The sequence below is a fragment of the Somniosus microcephalus genome, chromosome 30 (genome assembly GCF_052327205.1).
Source record: "Somniosus microcephalus isolate GS21.2 chromosome 30, FLI_Smic_1.0, whole genome shotgun sequence".
NCBI classification, from domain to species: Eukaryota; Metazoa; Chordata; class Chondrichthyes; order Squaliformes; family Somniosidae; genus Somniosus; species Somniosus microcephalus.
In genome coordinates this window covers 2260348-2275404 of record NC_141016.1, presented here as the reverse complement: position 1 = coordinate 2275404, position 15057 = coordinate 2260348, and the positions used below count along the sequence as shown (strand labels likewise).

At 49.6% G+C, this 15057-nt stretch overlaps 1 protein-coding gene across 1 annotated transcript in view; it reads right to left on the bottom strand.

Moving 5' to 3' along the window:
* The window catches only part of adgra2 (adhesion G protein-coupled receptor A2), a 246628-nt gene that overhangs the window by 81039 nt on the left and 150532 nt on the right, over positions 1-15057 (bottom strand). Inside the window, exons 3-6 of the mRNA XM_085970888.1 lie at positions 13227-13298; positions 9635-9706; positions 7765-7836; positions 6628-6791 (exon numbers count right to left, since the gene is read on the bottom strand). Of these exons, the coding sequence (XP_085827014.1) occupies positions 6628-6791; positions 7765-7836; positions 9635-9706; positions 13227-13298 (380 nt within the window). The remainder of the gene's footprint in view (positions 1-6627; positions 6792-7764; positions 7837-9634; positions 9707-13226; positions 13299-15057) is intronic.

Sequence of the window (15057 nt, the reverse complement as noted above, 5' to 3'; positions counted from 1 at the left end):
TACATATGTCGAACGAATAGAGGTGTACTGCAAGGCAAATGAGGTGTCAGATGACAAGAAAGCGTCGGTATTGTTAAATTTAATGGGTGCAAAGACGTATGGTTTATTACGAAATCTAGTAACCCCAACGAAGCCAATGGAAAAGAGTTTTGAAGACATAGTAACGATACTAAAGGAACATTTAAACCCCACACCGCTGCTGATAGCAGAAAGATTCAAGTTTCACAAACGGAACCAGCATAAGGATGAAAGCAATGCTGATTATTTAACAGAACTGCGCAAACTATCGAAACACTGCCAGTTTGGAGCGGGACTGGCAGATACCTTAAGGGACAAGTTTGTGTGTGGGCTTCAAAGTGAAGGAACCCAGAAATGGCTTTTATCTGAAAAGGACCTTACGCTGGAAAAGGCTTTCAGCATTGCGGTATCATATGAAGCAGCAGCACGGGGCGCTGCAGAGATACAACAGAGACCGCAAGAATATGGCACAAACGAAATGTCATATGGAACAGAGAAGTGCTATCGCTGCGGCAGAACAACACACGACCAGAATGATTGCTGGTTCAAAGACAAAGTGTGCAGACAGTGTGGAAAAGTAGGACACATAGCACAAGTCTGCAGGTCGGGAAAGAAAACCAGCAATAAGAAACCTACCAAAGGAAAGTACAAGAAGGTACATAAGATGACGGAGAATAGTTCAGACGAACAAAAGAGTGATAACGACTCCGAAAGCAGGGAACTGAGTTGTCTGAAACTACATAATGTGATCACAACGGAGGATCACCGAACCATTTGGGTCACTCTCAAGTTAGCAGGAATCCAGGTAAAAATGGAATTGGACACAGGATCAGCCCTAACAGTCATAAACCGACGGGACTACGAGCGGCTATTCTCACACATACCCTTGAGAGACAGAAAAATTATTTTGAAGACGTACACGGGGCAAAAAGTCTACCCCAAAGGAAAAATAAGGGTGACCGTTATATATAACGGTAAGGAAACACCAAAACTAGACCTGTACGTATTGCAAGATGGAGGACCACCATTACTGGGACGTGAATGGATCCGGAAAATACAACTGGATTGGCATTCCATACAGGCACTGACTGTGGCTGACAAAAAGGATGACGACGTCACACCTGGGCGTCTGTCAAAGATCCTAACTGACGCGAAAGAAGTGTTCCAGCAAGGACTCGGAACACTAAAAGGCATGACAGCGATGATTAAAATTGAAGAAAACGCAAGCCCAAAATTTTTTAAGGCCAGACCGGTACCTTATGCGATCCGCCCAGCCGTCGAAGCAGAGCTGGAGAGTCTGGAACGTTCAGGTGTACTGTCCAAGGTAGACTGGAGCGAGTGGGCTACACCCATCGTCCCTGTGATGAAAAAGTCGTTGAGCAGCACGCCTGGGGAACCAAGGAAGGTTCGCATCTGTGGGGACTTTAAGGTAACAGTGAACCCGGTCCTTCACACTGTACAATATCCACTTCCGCGGATTAAAGATATTTTCGCCTCGCAATCTGGAGGGAAACGCTTCACTAAGATTGATCTGGCCCAGGCGTATCTGCAAATGGAGGTAGAAGAAGCATCAAAAAAATACCTCACAATCAACACCCATAAAGGTCTCTACCAATACAACCGGCTGGTATTCGGGGTAGCATCAGCTCCGGCTATTTGGCAGAGGGCAATGGAACAAGTCCTGCAAGGGATCCCAGGGACCCAGTGTTATTTGGACGACATCCTGGTCACGGGCGAAAATGACAGTGATCACCTCGCCAACCTGGAGCAGGTGCTCACTAGATTGCAGGAATATGGGCTCCGGGCTAACCGCCCCAAATGCGAGTTTTTAAGAAAACAGACCTCGGATTGTGGCCACGTTATCGATAAAGAGGGGTTACATAAGTCCCCAGAGAAGATTGAGGCAATAGTCAAGGCTCCAGCACCAGAAAATGTGTCACAACTGAGGTCGTTCCTCGGGCTGGTAAACTATTAACATAAGTTCTTGCCAAATTTGTCTACAATACTACACCCACTGAACACCCTACTGCAAACTGGGGTGCCATGGAAGTGGAGTGACGAATGTAGACGAGCTTTCCAGAAGAGCAAAACACTAATCACATCGAAAGAGGTATTGGCCCATTACAACCCGGCATTACCAATTCGGTTGGCATGTGATGCGTCACCCTATGGCATTGGAGCGGTGCTGTCGCACAAATTCTCGGACGGCTCAGAGAGGCCAATAGCCTTTGCGTCACGATCACTAACCTCAGCCGAGCGTAACTATGCCCAGATTGACAGGGAGGCCCTCAGCCTAGTGTGGGGAGTGAAAAAGTTCAATCACTATCTGCACGGGCAGAAATTCACCTTGCTGACTGATCACCAGCCTCTTGTCTCCATTTTTAATCCAAAGAAGGGCGTTCTGGTGATGACTGCGCAACGACTACAAGGATGGTCACTTTTTCTAGGGGCGCACCACTATAAGATTGAATATAAGGGCAAGAAACAGCATGGAAATGCTGATGGGCTATCACGCCTGCCACTGCCTACTGCGGAGGAAGCACCAGCAGTGGATCCTGTCGAAATATTCCATTCGACTATAGTTGAATACCTACCGGTAACTAACGCTTGTATCGAAAAAGAAACCCGAAATGACCCGACACTGTCTTGGGTATATGATTTGACGGTGAAGGGATGGCCAGCACATGACGACTCACTGTTGCCAGCATTCTCGACAAGGAGAGAACAGCTGTCAGTGTGCCGGGGGACCTTGATGTGTGGCTCCCGAGTGGTAATTCCACCCAAGTTAAGGGATAGAGTGCTCAATGAGCTTCATGAGGGTCATCTGGGAGGGGTAAAAATGAAAAGCCTAGCCAGGGCTTATGTGTGGTGGCCGGGAATCGATAAACAAATCGAGGACCTGACCAAGAGCTGCTCAGGATGCCAGAAAGTCCAAAATGCACCACCACAGGCCCCTCTACACCCATGGGAGTGGCCCTCATCTCCATGGCAACGGGTGCATATTGATTTTGCTGGTCCATTCATGGACTCAATGTTTTTAATAGCCGTGGATGCGCACTCGAAATGGCCTGAGGTCATCAAAATGTCCTCCACCACCACGGAGAAAACTATTGCAGTCCTACGGACCATTTTTGCCAGGAATGGCTTGCCAGAACAGATTTGCTCCGACAACGGACCACAGTTTGTGTCCGAAGAGTTCCGGAGGTTCTTGAAAAAGAATGGGGTAAGGCATTACACATCGGCCCCGTATCATCCAGCCACAAATGGATTGGCTGAGAGGTTCGTACAAACCTTTAAGAAGGCAATAAAGGCTATGTACAATGACAACATTCCGCTGCAGCACAAGGTGGACAAATTCCTGTTCGCCTACCGGAATGCGACACATGCAGTCACCAACCAGGCTCCAGCCATGATGTTCTTTAACCGAAGGTTAAGATCTCGCCTGGATTTCCTCAGACCAAACGTACGAAGAGATGTTGAGAGTAAGCAATTCCAGCACATCCATGAGAAGCCAACAAGGAGCTTCAATGTAGGGCAACCAGTCTTGGCCCGCGACTACCGAACAGAAAAATGGCAGCCAGGAACGATATGCACACGGCAGGGCCCACTAATGTACACAGTGGACGTTGGGGAGAGCATCGTGAGACACCATGCTGACCAGATCCTAGAGTCACAGGAACAAGTCAACCCCATGCCTCGCCCATACGTACCTGGTGATGAACCCGACGTACAGGTCGCATCTACCCCAGAAACAATAGCATCGGAAGCTGATGAACCAACCGACGACAGGGGGCCAGAGTCGCCTCCACACCAAGAGCAAGACACTCGGGAAAGGCGCTATCCAGAAAGGATCAGGAAGCCTCCCCAAAGACTGAATATATAAATAGACTATTTTCAGCTAATGTTGCATGTTAAAAGTGTTAATTGTAATTAGTTTGATATTTAATTGCTAAATGAGTGTTATGGTACTGTTAATCTAAAATGGGAGGAATTGTGATGTATATACCTTTAAGGGGGGAACTATGTTTTACAGCTCATGTATACTGCAGTACCGGCAGTGACCACACCTGTATATAACACTGAGTAGTAATCTGTACAGATCAGTTGCAGTGTGAGCCACGTTGAGTAAACACCTGTTGTACCGTTCTCCGCAGTCTGTGTCTTATTATACACGGACGCAACACCCCTCACTCCCCATACCCTTCAATATCCCACCCAGTCTAATCTCACTCTCCCCCTCACACCCCGTACCCTCTAATATCCCACCCAGTCTAATCTCACTCTCCCCCTCACTTCCCGCACCCTTTAATATCCCACCCAGTCTAATCCCACTCTCCCCCTCACTCCCCGTACCCTTTAATATCCCACCCAGTCTAACCCCACTCTCCCCCTCACTCCCCATACCCTTTAATATCCCACCCAGTCTAATCCCTCTCTCCCCCTCACTCCCCGCACTCTTTAATATCCCACCCAGTCTAATCCCACTCTCCCCCTCACTCCCCGCACTCTTTAATATCCCACCCAGTCTAATCCCACTCTCCGGCTCACTCCCCGCACCTTTTAATATCCCACCCAGTCCAATCCCACTCTCCCCCTCACTCCCTGTACCCTTTAATATCCCACCCAGTCTAATCCCACTCTCCCCCTCACTCCCCGCACTCTTTAATATCCCACCCAGTCTAATCCCACTCTCCCCCTCACTCTCCGTACCCTTTAATATCCCACCCAGTCTAACCCCACTCTCCCCCTCACTCCCCGCACTCTTTAATATCCCACCCAGTCTAATCCCACTCTCCCCCTCACTCCCCGAACCCTTTAATATCCCACCCAGTCTAACCCCACTCTCCCCCTCACTCCCCATACCCTTTAATATCCCACCCAGTCTAATCCCTCTCTCCCCCTCACTCCCCGTACCCTTTAATATCCCACCCAGTCTAACCCCACTCTCCCCCTCACACCCCGTACCCTCTAATATCCCACCCAGTCTAACCCCACTCTCCCCCTCACTCCCCGCACTCTTTAATATCCCACCCAGTCTAATCCCACTCTCCCCCTCACTCCCCGCACTCTTTAATATCCCACCCAGTCTAATCCCACTCTCCCCCTCACTCCCCGTACCCTTTAATATCCCACCCAGTCTAACCCCACTCTCCCCCTCACACCCCGTACCCTTTAATATCCCACCCAGTCTAACCCCACTCTCCCCCTCACTCCCCATACCCTTTAATATCCCACCCAGTCTAATCCCACTCTCCCCCTCACTCCCCGCACTCTTTAATATCCCACCCAGTCTAATCCCACTCTCCCCCTCACTTCCTGTACCCTTTAACATCCCACCCAGTCTAATCCCACTCTCCCCCTCACTCCCCGTACCCTTTAATATCCCACCCAGTCTAATCCCACTCTCCCCCTCACTCCCCGCACCCTTTAATATCCCACCCAGTCTAATCCCACTCTCCCCCTCACTTCCTGTACCCTTTAATATCCCACCCAGTCTAATCCCACTCTCCCCCTCACTTCCTGTACCCTTTAACATCCCACCCAGTCTAATCCCACTCTCCCCCTCACTCCCCGTACCCTTTAATATCCCACCCAGTCTAATCCCACTCTCCCCCTCACTCCCCGCACCCTTTAATATCCCACCCAGTCTAATCCCACTCTCCCCCTCACTCCCCGCACTCTTTAATATCCCACCCAGTCTAATCCCACTCTCCCCCTCACTTCCTGTACCCTTTAATATCCCACCCAGTCTAATCCCACTCTCCCCCTCACTCCCCGTACCCTTTAATATCCCACCCAGTCTAATCCCACTCTCCCCCTCACTCCCCGCACCCTTTAATATCCCACCCAGTCTAATCCCACCCTCCCGCTCACTGTCCGTATTCCTCTTTCTCAAGCAACACTCTAATTCCTTTCGTAAAGGACAGAGGTTGTGACAGAGAATTCCACATTCTAACCATTCTGTGCAACAACTTTTTTTATTAACCTCCCCTTTCATTCTTTTTTGAGATTACCTCGCACTTCTTCCCTCTCGTTACCATCTCACTGACCAAAGGAAACAATCTCTCACTATTTTCCTTAACAGGGCCCTTGATAATCTACCAGGTCACCGTCTAAACTTCCGCACTCTGGTGAAAATATAACTAACGCCTCAAATCTCCCAATAACTGGAACTGCTCATTTCTGGTAACATCCCAGTAAAGGTTTCCTCAGGGAATCACTAAATACCTGGAGCTCCACTACAGGATGGTGTTGCTATACATGGCCTCACCCCTTCTAAACTCCTCCAGCCCTACAATATTCCAAGATCTCTGCGCTCCTCCAATTCTGGCTTTTTGCGCATCCTCAGTTTCCTTCGCTCCACCATTGGCGGTCGTGCCTTCAGCTGCCTGGGCCCTAAGCTCTGGAATTCCCTCCTTAAACCTCTCCGCCTCTCTCTCCTCCTTTAACACACTTTTAAAAACTTTGACCAAGCTTTTGGTCACCTGTTCTAATATTTCCTTATGAGGCTCGGTGTCAAATTTTGTCTGATCGCGCTCCTGTGAAACGCCCTGGGACGTTTTACTATGTTAAAGGCGGTACATAGATGTAAGTTGTTGTTATACTTACCACACACCAGTTGGTTTTCCTTCAAGTCTTTGAATGGTTGTCCGCTCAGTGCTTTGGGATAAGCGCACACCGTCTCCTCTGAGATTCGCACCGAGCTGTTCCTCTCCCAGTTCAGCACCCACCGCATGTTACAGTCACAGATCAGGAACTCGCTGTTGAAATCACTGAAAGCGAAAGACACAGTTTCCCATTTGGAATCGGAGCAGGAAAAGAAATCAAATGGGGTGGTGCGGTGGCTTTAGGGGCTGTCCTTTCACCTCTGGACCCGGTGTTCGAACCCAATGGTGGGATTAAAGTCCTCTTTGCTCGCTGTAAGGGCCCTATCTGGCTCACTCGCAGTCCAGTTACTCTTGGACATAAACCCTCATCTAAATTGGCACAAACTGGACAATCTCACTCAGAGCAGGACAGCTGATGTGGCAAATGGGAAAAATATCACGGGGGAAATGGCTATTCTGGGAGTGGAGCTGAGACACCTTGGTGGGGCAGAGTAGAGGGAGCGTTACCCTGCCTCCGACGGTGCTCTACCTACCCTGGGAGCGCTGGGTGACGGCACTGGGATATTTTTGGTGAGTTTTTGCATTCACCAAAGTGAATGGTGCCCACACCGGGGAAATTGCCTTTTTCTTTTGGCACCCAGTGCGAGTACCATGGGATGGTTGCAGGGGAATGCTCCCACTGCTTGGTCCTTGCAATGTATCCATCTCCCTGACCCTCCTGGAGCGTCTCCTAATGCACCTACGGGACATATCCAGTAATCAAATGAGACTCTCCACTCAGTCCAACTTTACATGGGATGTTGCTGTGCGCTAATTGGCTGCAGCATTCGCCTATATAACAGTGACTACCCTTCATTGTGTGAAGCGCTTTGAGATGCCCCGAGGAATTATATAACTGCAAATTCTTTCTTCGCAACCTGTGTGAAAACGCAACAGAAATGACTTCACACATGTGCTCCAAGTTGACCAGTCACAGTAAGATGTTGCAGAGAAAGGTCTGGGTGAACAGTCCCGTTGGACTTCAATAGGCAAAAGGTCTGGCAAGGTAAGGGCTCCATGAGTGTTGGGCCCGGGACTGAGACTGAAAGATGGAAAGGAAAACAAGTGCAGGAATTCGAATGATCGCCATCATACTCACATGACTTTAAGAGAGATCAAGGCATCAAAGAGGTCTGGGTAGAGGGTGGAGAAGATATTCCCTGACAGATTCCTGTTAAATGTGTAAATATCCAGCCGTTAGAAGTTCCCAGGTCAGTGTGAGAAACTGCGACAATTTAACACAGGAAATGTTTACACTGCAGCACAGGGTCTGTCTCTCCGTGCGGTTCAAATCCTCCTCGTTTTCAAATCCCTCTGAGCCCTCGCCCCCTCCCTATCTCTGTAACCTCCTCCAGCCCCACAACCCCCCGAGAACTCTGCGCTCCCCCACTCCCATCGCCCCACCATTGGCGGCCGTGCCTTCAGCTGCCGAGGCCCTAAGCTCTGGAATTCCCTCCCTAAACCTCTCCGCCTCGCTCTCCTACTTTAAGACGCTCCTTAAAACCTCCCTCTTTGACCAAGCTTTTGGTCACCTGTCCTAATATCTCCTAATGTGGCTCACTGTCAAATTTTGCCTGCAAAGCGCCTTGGGAAGTTTTACTACATTAAAGGCGCTATATAAATGCAAGTTGTTGTTGGTTTTGTTCCATACCATCTCAAGTCAGTTTTAAAGGGGAGCCTCGCCCCGCGAAGGAAGAGATAGAATCCAATGTTATTTCCAACACAGTAACAGAAGCAACACATTGGCAAAGACTTGGAGATACAGGTGATGCTGACAACCAGAGAGAGATTTATCAAACATTCCTCGCTGGGCTGGAGATTTTTTTGAAAAAGTATTTTGACGCAGAGAAGTGGTGGGTGGGTGGGCGGGGGGGGGGGGGGGGGCGGTCCTTGTAGCCGACTCGAAGATCAAAAGTCGCTTCTTCCTCGGGTTAAACCCAGGCTCCGTCCGTCAGTCCCACTCCGCTAGAGGGCAAATAACACACAGCAATATCGGAGGAGCAGGGGATTTCTCTCCGGTGTCCCGGCCAACATCCATCCCGCAACCAGCACCGTAACAACCGATTAACCCGTCATTTATCTCCACTGCTGTTAGTGGGATCTTGCTGTGCACAGATTGGCTGCCGCACTTCCCTACAGAACAGCGACTGCACTTCAATATAGTTCACTGGGTGTGAAGCGCGTTGGGACGTCCTGAGGATGTTAACGGCGCTTTATAAATGAAAGCTTGTTCCTTTTATTTCTCTTTTTGGCCCTTCCTTCAGTGTCCCAAATCTACCCGCCGACTCCGGTTAAAAGGTGTTAAATCTCCTACTGACACCCTGCACCACCCCCCACCCCCCGCTCACCCTGTGCCGCTCTTAGATCGGCCGCTGTGCTGACCCCTCGCCCAATTACCCTCCCTCCTTGAGGGGAAATGCCTGGATTCACCTGGGAGGCGTTGCCTGAAGCAAGCTCCCAGAGACAATGGCAGGATGTCTGCGGGAATCACCATATAGAATGAAACGGCACAGGAGGAGGCCATTCGGCCCATCGTGCCTGTGCCGGCTCTTTGGTCGAGCTCTCCAATTAGTCCCACTCCTCCTGCTCTTTCCCCACAGCCCTGTAAATTTTTCCCCTTCAAGTATTTATCGAATTCTCTTTTGAAAGTTACTATTGAATCTGCTTCCACCGCCCTTTCAGGCAGCGCGTTCCAGATCACAACAACTCGCTGCGTAAAGAAATGTTTCATCATGTTGCATCTGGCTCTTTTGCCAATCTGTGTCCTCTGGTTACCGACCCACCTGCCACTGGAAACAGTTTCTCCTTATTTACTCGATCAAAACCCTTGATGATTTTGAACACCTCTATTCAATCTCCTCTTAACCTTCTCTGCTCCAAGGGGAACTAAACTCGCGTCACGGGGACAGAACTTAAAGGGGCAATAACAAGGGCTTGAGCAGCCCGAGTGTGGGCCCCACCATACTCACAGTCTGGTCAGACTTGTCAGGGTCTGAAACATTGCCGGGTTCAGGCATCCGATTCTGTTATTGGACAGGTCTCTGCGGTTAAAAGAAAGTATTACAATTAATAAATAAATCAGCGTATTTTAACAGAATATGGAAGTTAAATCACGTTAGAAAGATCGACCAATATTCAGAGCACGGGAAGGCTGCTAACACCTCTGTTCAAAAAACTGGAGAAAGGGATAAACCGGGTCAGTCAGCCTAACCTCGGATTTCTAGAGCCCATAATACGGGATAAAGTTAATACTCACCCATAAAGGCAAGGGTTAAAGACAGTCAACACAGATTTCTAAAATCGATAAAGTGCCACATAACAGGCTCGCCAGCAAAGTTGAAGCCCATGGAATAAAAGGGACAGTGGCAGCATGGATACGGAATTGGCTAAGTGACAGGAAACAGAGAGTAGTGGTGAACGGTTGTTTTTCAGACTGGCGGAAGGTACAAGTGGTGTTCCCCGGGGGTCAGTACTAGGACCACTGCTTTTCTTGATATATATTAATGACTTGGACTTGGGTGAACAGGGCACAATTTCAAAATTTGCAGATGACACAAAACTTGGAAGTATAGTGAACAGTGAGGAGGAGAGTGATAGACTTCAGGAGGACAGAGACAGGCTGGTGGAATGGGCGGACACGTGGCAGATGAAATTTAACGCAAAAAAGTGCGAAGTGATACATTTTGGTAGAAAGAATGAGAAGATGCAATATAAACTAAAGGGTACAATCCTAAAGTGGGTGCATGAACAGAGAGACCTGGGGGTATATGTGCACTAATCATTGAAGGTGGCAGGGCAGGTTGAGAAAGCGGTTAAAAAAGCATACGGGATCCTGGGCTTCATAAATAGAGGTATAGAGTACAAAAGCAAGGAAGTTATGATGAACCTGCATAAAACACTGGTTTGGCCCCAACTGGAGTATTGTGTCCAATTCTGGGCACCGCACTTTAGGAAGGGTGTGAAGGCCTTAGAGAGGGTGCAGAAAAGATTTATGAGAATGGTTCCCGGGATGAGGGACTTCAGTTACATGGATAGACTGGAGAAGCTGGGGTTTTTCTCCTTGGAGCAGAGAAGGTTGAGAGGAGATTTGATAGAGGTGTTCAAAATCATGAGGGGTCTGGGCAGAGTAGAGAGAAACTGTTCCCATTGGCAGAGGGGTCAAAAACCAGAGGACACAGATTTAAGGCGATTGGCAAAAGAACCAAAGGCGACATGAGGAAAAACTTTTTTACACAGCGAGTGGTTGGGATCTGGAATGCACTGCCTGAAAGGGTGGTGGAGGCAGATTCAATCACAGCTTTCAAAAGGGAATTGGATAAGTATCTGAAGGAATTTTTTTTACAGGGCTACGGGGAAAGGGCGGGGGAGTGGAACTGGCTGAAGTGCTCTTGCAGAGAGCCGGCACGGGCTCGACGGGCCAAATGGCCTCCTTCTGTGCTGTAAACATTCTATGATTCTAAGGCAAGTTGTGTCTGACAAATTTAATAGAGTTTTATGAAGAAATAACGGAATGCGTTGGTAAAGGAAATGTGTTTATGGATTTTCAGAAGGCGCTTGATAAGGTGCCACGTAGAAGGCTTGTTTATAAAATTAAGGTAAACTGGGGGTAAATTTTGACTTGGCGAGATAGTGTTAGCGAATCGGCAGCCCGCTTGACATCTCTCCCGATTTTTATTTCCATTGAAGTCAAAGATTGGAGAGAGACGTAAAGTGGGCTGCCGATTCACTAACACGAACTGTCTCGCAAAGTCACAATTGCCCCCGCAGTATTAAAGGGAGTGCGGTAACATGGAGAGGAAGCTGGTTACAGAAAGCAGCGAGCAGTGATTAATGAATGCTTTTTTCCACGGAAGCAATGTAAACAATGGTGTCCCCTAGGGGTCAGTGTTGGGACCATTGCTCTTCTCTCTCTCTCTCTCGGATCTGGGTACAGGGGACACACTATCAAAATATGCAGACATATTTGGGTGCCTTAATTTAGGAAGGATGTCAAGGCCATGGAGAGGGTTCAGAAGATGATCTCAGGGATTTCTCCTCATCTCCCCTCTGTTTTTCCCCCTTAAATCACCTTCAATCTGTGTCCTCTGGTTACCGACCCTCCTGCCACTGGGAACTGTTTCTCCCTATTTATCAAAACCCCCTCATGATTTTGAACACCTCTATTAAATCTGCCCTTAACCATCCCTGCTCTAAGGAGAACAACCCCAGCTTCTCTAGTCTCGCCACATCACTGAAGTACCATTCTGGTCAATCTCCTCTGCATCCTCCCCAAGGCCTTGACATCCTTCCTATAGTGTGGTGCCCAGAACTGGACACAATGCTCCAGCTGGGGCCCTCTAAGCCTCTATTAATAAAGCCAAGGATCCTGTATGCTCCCAAGTTTGCATAAAAGAACTGGGTTCTCATTTTTGAAATGTAATGCGTCAAGCCGGTCACTGGGAGGCAGAGCAGGCATGGTCCGCAGGCAACCACCCCCCCACCCACCACGGAATCCACTTTAATAAAACAGGAGCCCTTTTGAATGTGGGAAGGGGAATCTGCACGGTGCCCAATTCAAGAATTCAGATGCCAGCCAATCGGAAGGACCAGGTTCTGAGAGAGCCAACTTCGAAGGTCAGGAACCGAGCCTCAATTTTAAAAGGGCCGACGTTTGATTAATAATAAAAAAAGAACAAAGAACGATTGGCACAGAACACGTGCCACCCTGGCGAGGCCCTCGGGTTTCTTGCAGCTGGTACAGAAGTTGTCTGAATGTCGCCTTTCTGTCTGTTAACGGCAGACCTCCCATTGGATACACGATTCATTTGTCTAGACCCACACTCCGAGCCAGTACTGTCCCTTTAACCGCCTATCTGAATTCTCTGATGAATCTTTAAACCCGCGCAGGTCCCCTTATCTTGTCTGTTTGTCATTCAGGATCACCCCCCTCCCCTCACAAGGACATCCAAAAAGCCCACTAGATTATCCCCACCAAAAATGGCCTGTTTACAATCAAATCCTTTCTCCAGCAAGTGAGGCAGGGCTGGGTTTCGCTGCTAACTCTCTTCGGGTAGAGCAGGGGTGGAGGGGTGGGGGGAGGGTCCGCGCGGGGAGGGTCCGCGGGGGGAGTGTCTGCGGGGGGTGTCTGCGGGGGGAAGGTCCGCGGGGGGAGTGTCTGCGGGGGGAGTGTCCGCGGGGGGAGGGTCTGTGGGGGGAGGGTCCGCGGGGGGAGGGTCGGCGGGGGGAGGGTCTGTGGGGGAGGGTCCGCGGGGGGAGGGTCTGCGGGGAGAGGGTCCGCAGGGAGAGGGTCCGCGGGGGGAGGGTCTGTGGGGGAGGGTCCGCGGGGGGAGGGTCTCTCGGGGGAGGGTCCGCAGGGAGAGGGTCCGCGGGGGGAGGGTCTCTCGGGGGAGGGTCCGCGGGGAGAGGGTCTGCGGGGGGAGGCCAGGGCAATGTGTGAGCGAGACGGGACATTCCCAGAATGTGGAGTGGGGGGCAACTATGAAAAGGGCAGAGGGGGGCAGAGAGGGGGCAGTTGGCGCCTGGCGAAGATGCCCAGACTCGGGAAGAATCGGAATTACTTACAGCCGTTTGAGAGCCGGGAGCCCGTGGAAGGCCCCGGGCTGGATGGTGCTGATGAGGTTATTCTTCAGGTCTCTGTAGAAACAAAAAAAAGACACAGACAGGAGATCAGCAGCAATCACCACCGACCCCCCGGGATTCAGCGGCTTTCCTGAATCCGCCTGCCCCAGTAACGGGAGACCTTCACTTGACCCGCAGCTCAGCCCGGGCTGATAAGCGGGTAGCGGAGTGGGTTCAATGGGTAAATGAGGCACCCGGTATTGGACTGCACAGACTCGCAAGGTGCCCAGGTCCTCTCTCTAGTCCATGCTGATGTCACAGGAGGAAAAGATATTTCTACCTTCAACAAAAGAACGGGTTGTTTCAGCACTGTGTGTTATTTTTAAACCACAGGCTCATCTCTCTCTCTCTCTCTCTCACAACTGGGCACCAGAGTCACTCGTTGGGGTTAAAACAATTGTTTTTATTCAGCTACAGAAGTGGTTTGATCAAGGCCAGGCCGACGCTGCCTGCTCCAATACTGAATGAGCAGACTGCTTAGGAAAGTAGGCGATAAAAACAGAAACTGCTGGAGATACTCAGCAGGTCAGGCAGCATCTGTGGAGAGAGAAACAGAGTTAACGTTTCAGGTCGATGACCCTTCGTCAGAACAGAAACGTTAACTCTGTTTCTCTCTTCACAGACGCTGCCTGACCTGCTGAGTATCACCAGCATTTTCTGTTTTTATTTCAGATTTCCAGCATCTGCAGTATTTTCTTTTCGTAGGAAAGTAGGCAATTTGTCTGAAAACCAAAACTCATGGACATTATTCAGATGTACAATATAAACATTGCCATTTACCTGACCGCTATTACACAAACTAAAGTTCATCAACCGTCTTATAACTGCTGGCGTTAAGTTTTGCTTTCAATAGCTTTAAACATTGGCGGCCGTGCCTTCAGCCGCCTGGGCCCCGAGCTCTGGAATTCCCTCCCTAAACCTCTCCGCCTCTCTCTCCTCCTTTAAGACGCTCCTTAAAACCGACCTCTTTGACCCAGCTTTGGGTCACCGGTCCTAATATCTCCTGATGTGGCTCAGTGTCGATTTTGTTTGATTTACGCTCCTGTGACGCGTCTTGGGACGGTTTACTACACTAAAGGCGCTATATAAAGACAAGTTGTTGTTGTTAACAAGGGAGAAAAAATGGAATCACGTGAAGAGGTAAAAAACCCCCAGTAATTTTAGGGAAAATAATTTGCTGTAAAACAGGGGGGCGTGCGACGGATGGTTAATCCCACGGGCTGCCTCTCCACTCTTTGCCTCGCTCAGCGTTATCAGGTCCAGTGAAGGTGGGCGTTGCCAACTCTGCTTGGCCGTATTCCTGGAGGCTTCATCACCTGATCTCCCGCCTCCAACAGCCCCACCCGGCCAAACAGCCCCTTTTCCTCAAAATATTTTTCTAACGAATAAATAAAAACGTTCAAGCAAAACAAAGAGAAAAAAACCCCCAATTTTTTCCATGATTTTTCTCCCGGGTTTTTTCAGTGTTCTGGAGATTCATCTTCAGTTCCTGGCAATGCCTAGGACCCCCCCACCCCCCCCGGATAGTTTAACCTGCCTCTTCTCCAATGTCGACTGAGCCTCTTGCCTCCTTCCAACGTTCACAGTTTGCTTTTCTTTCAGACTATCACTTACGTACTTAACCTATTCCGACCTCCGACTGCACTGACACCGATGAGAGTAGTGGACCTCTTGAACTCTCACCCACTGACCTCTCTGGCTACTGCACTGCGGTGTAATCATTATCTGTTTTTGCTGTGTGTGCTGAGCCCCTTGACCCGTGCAAGGCTCCTGT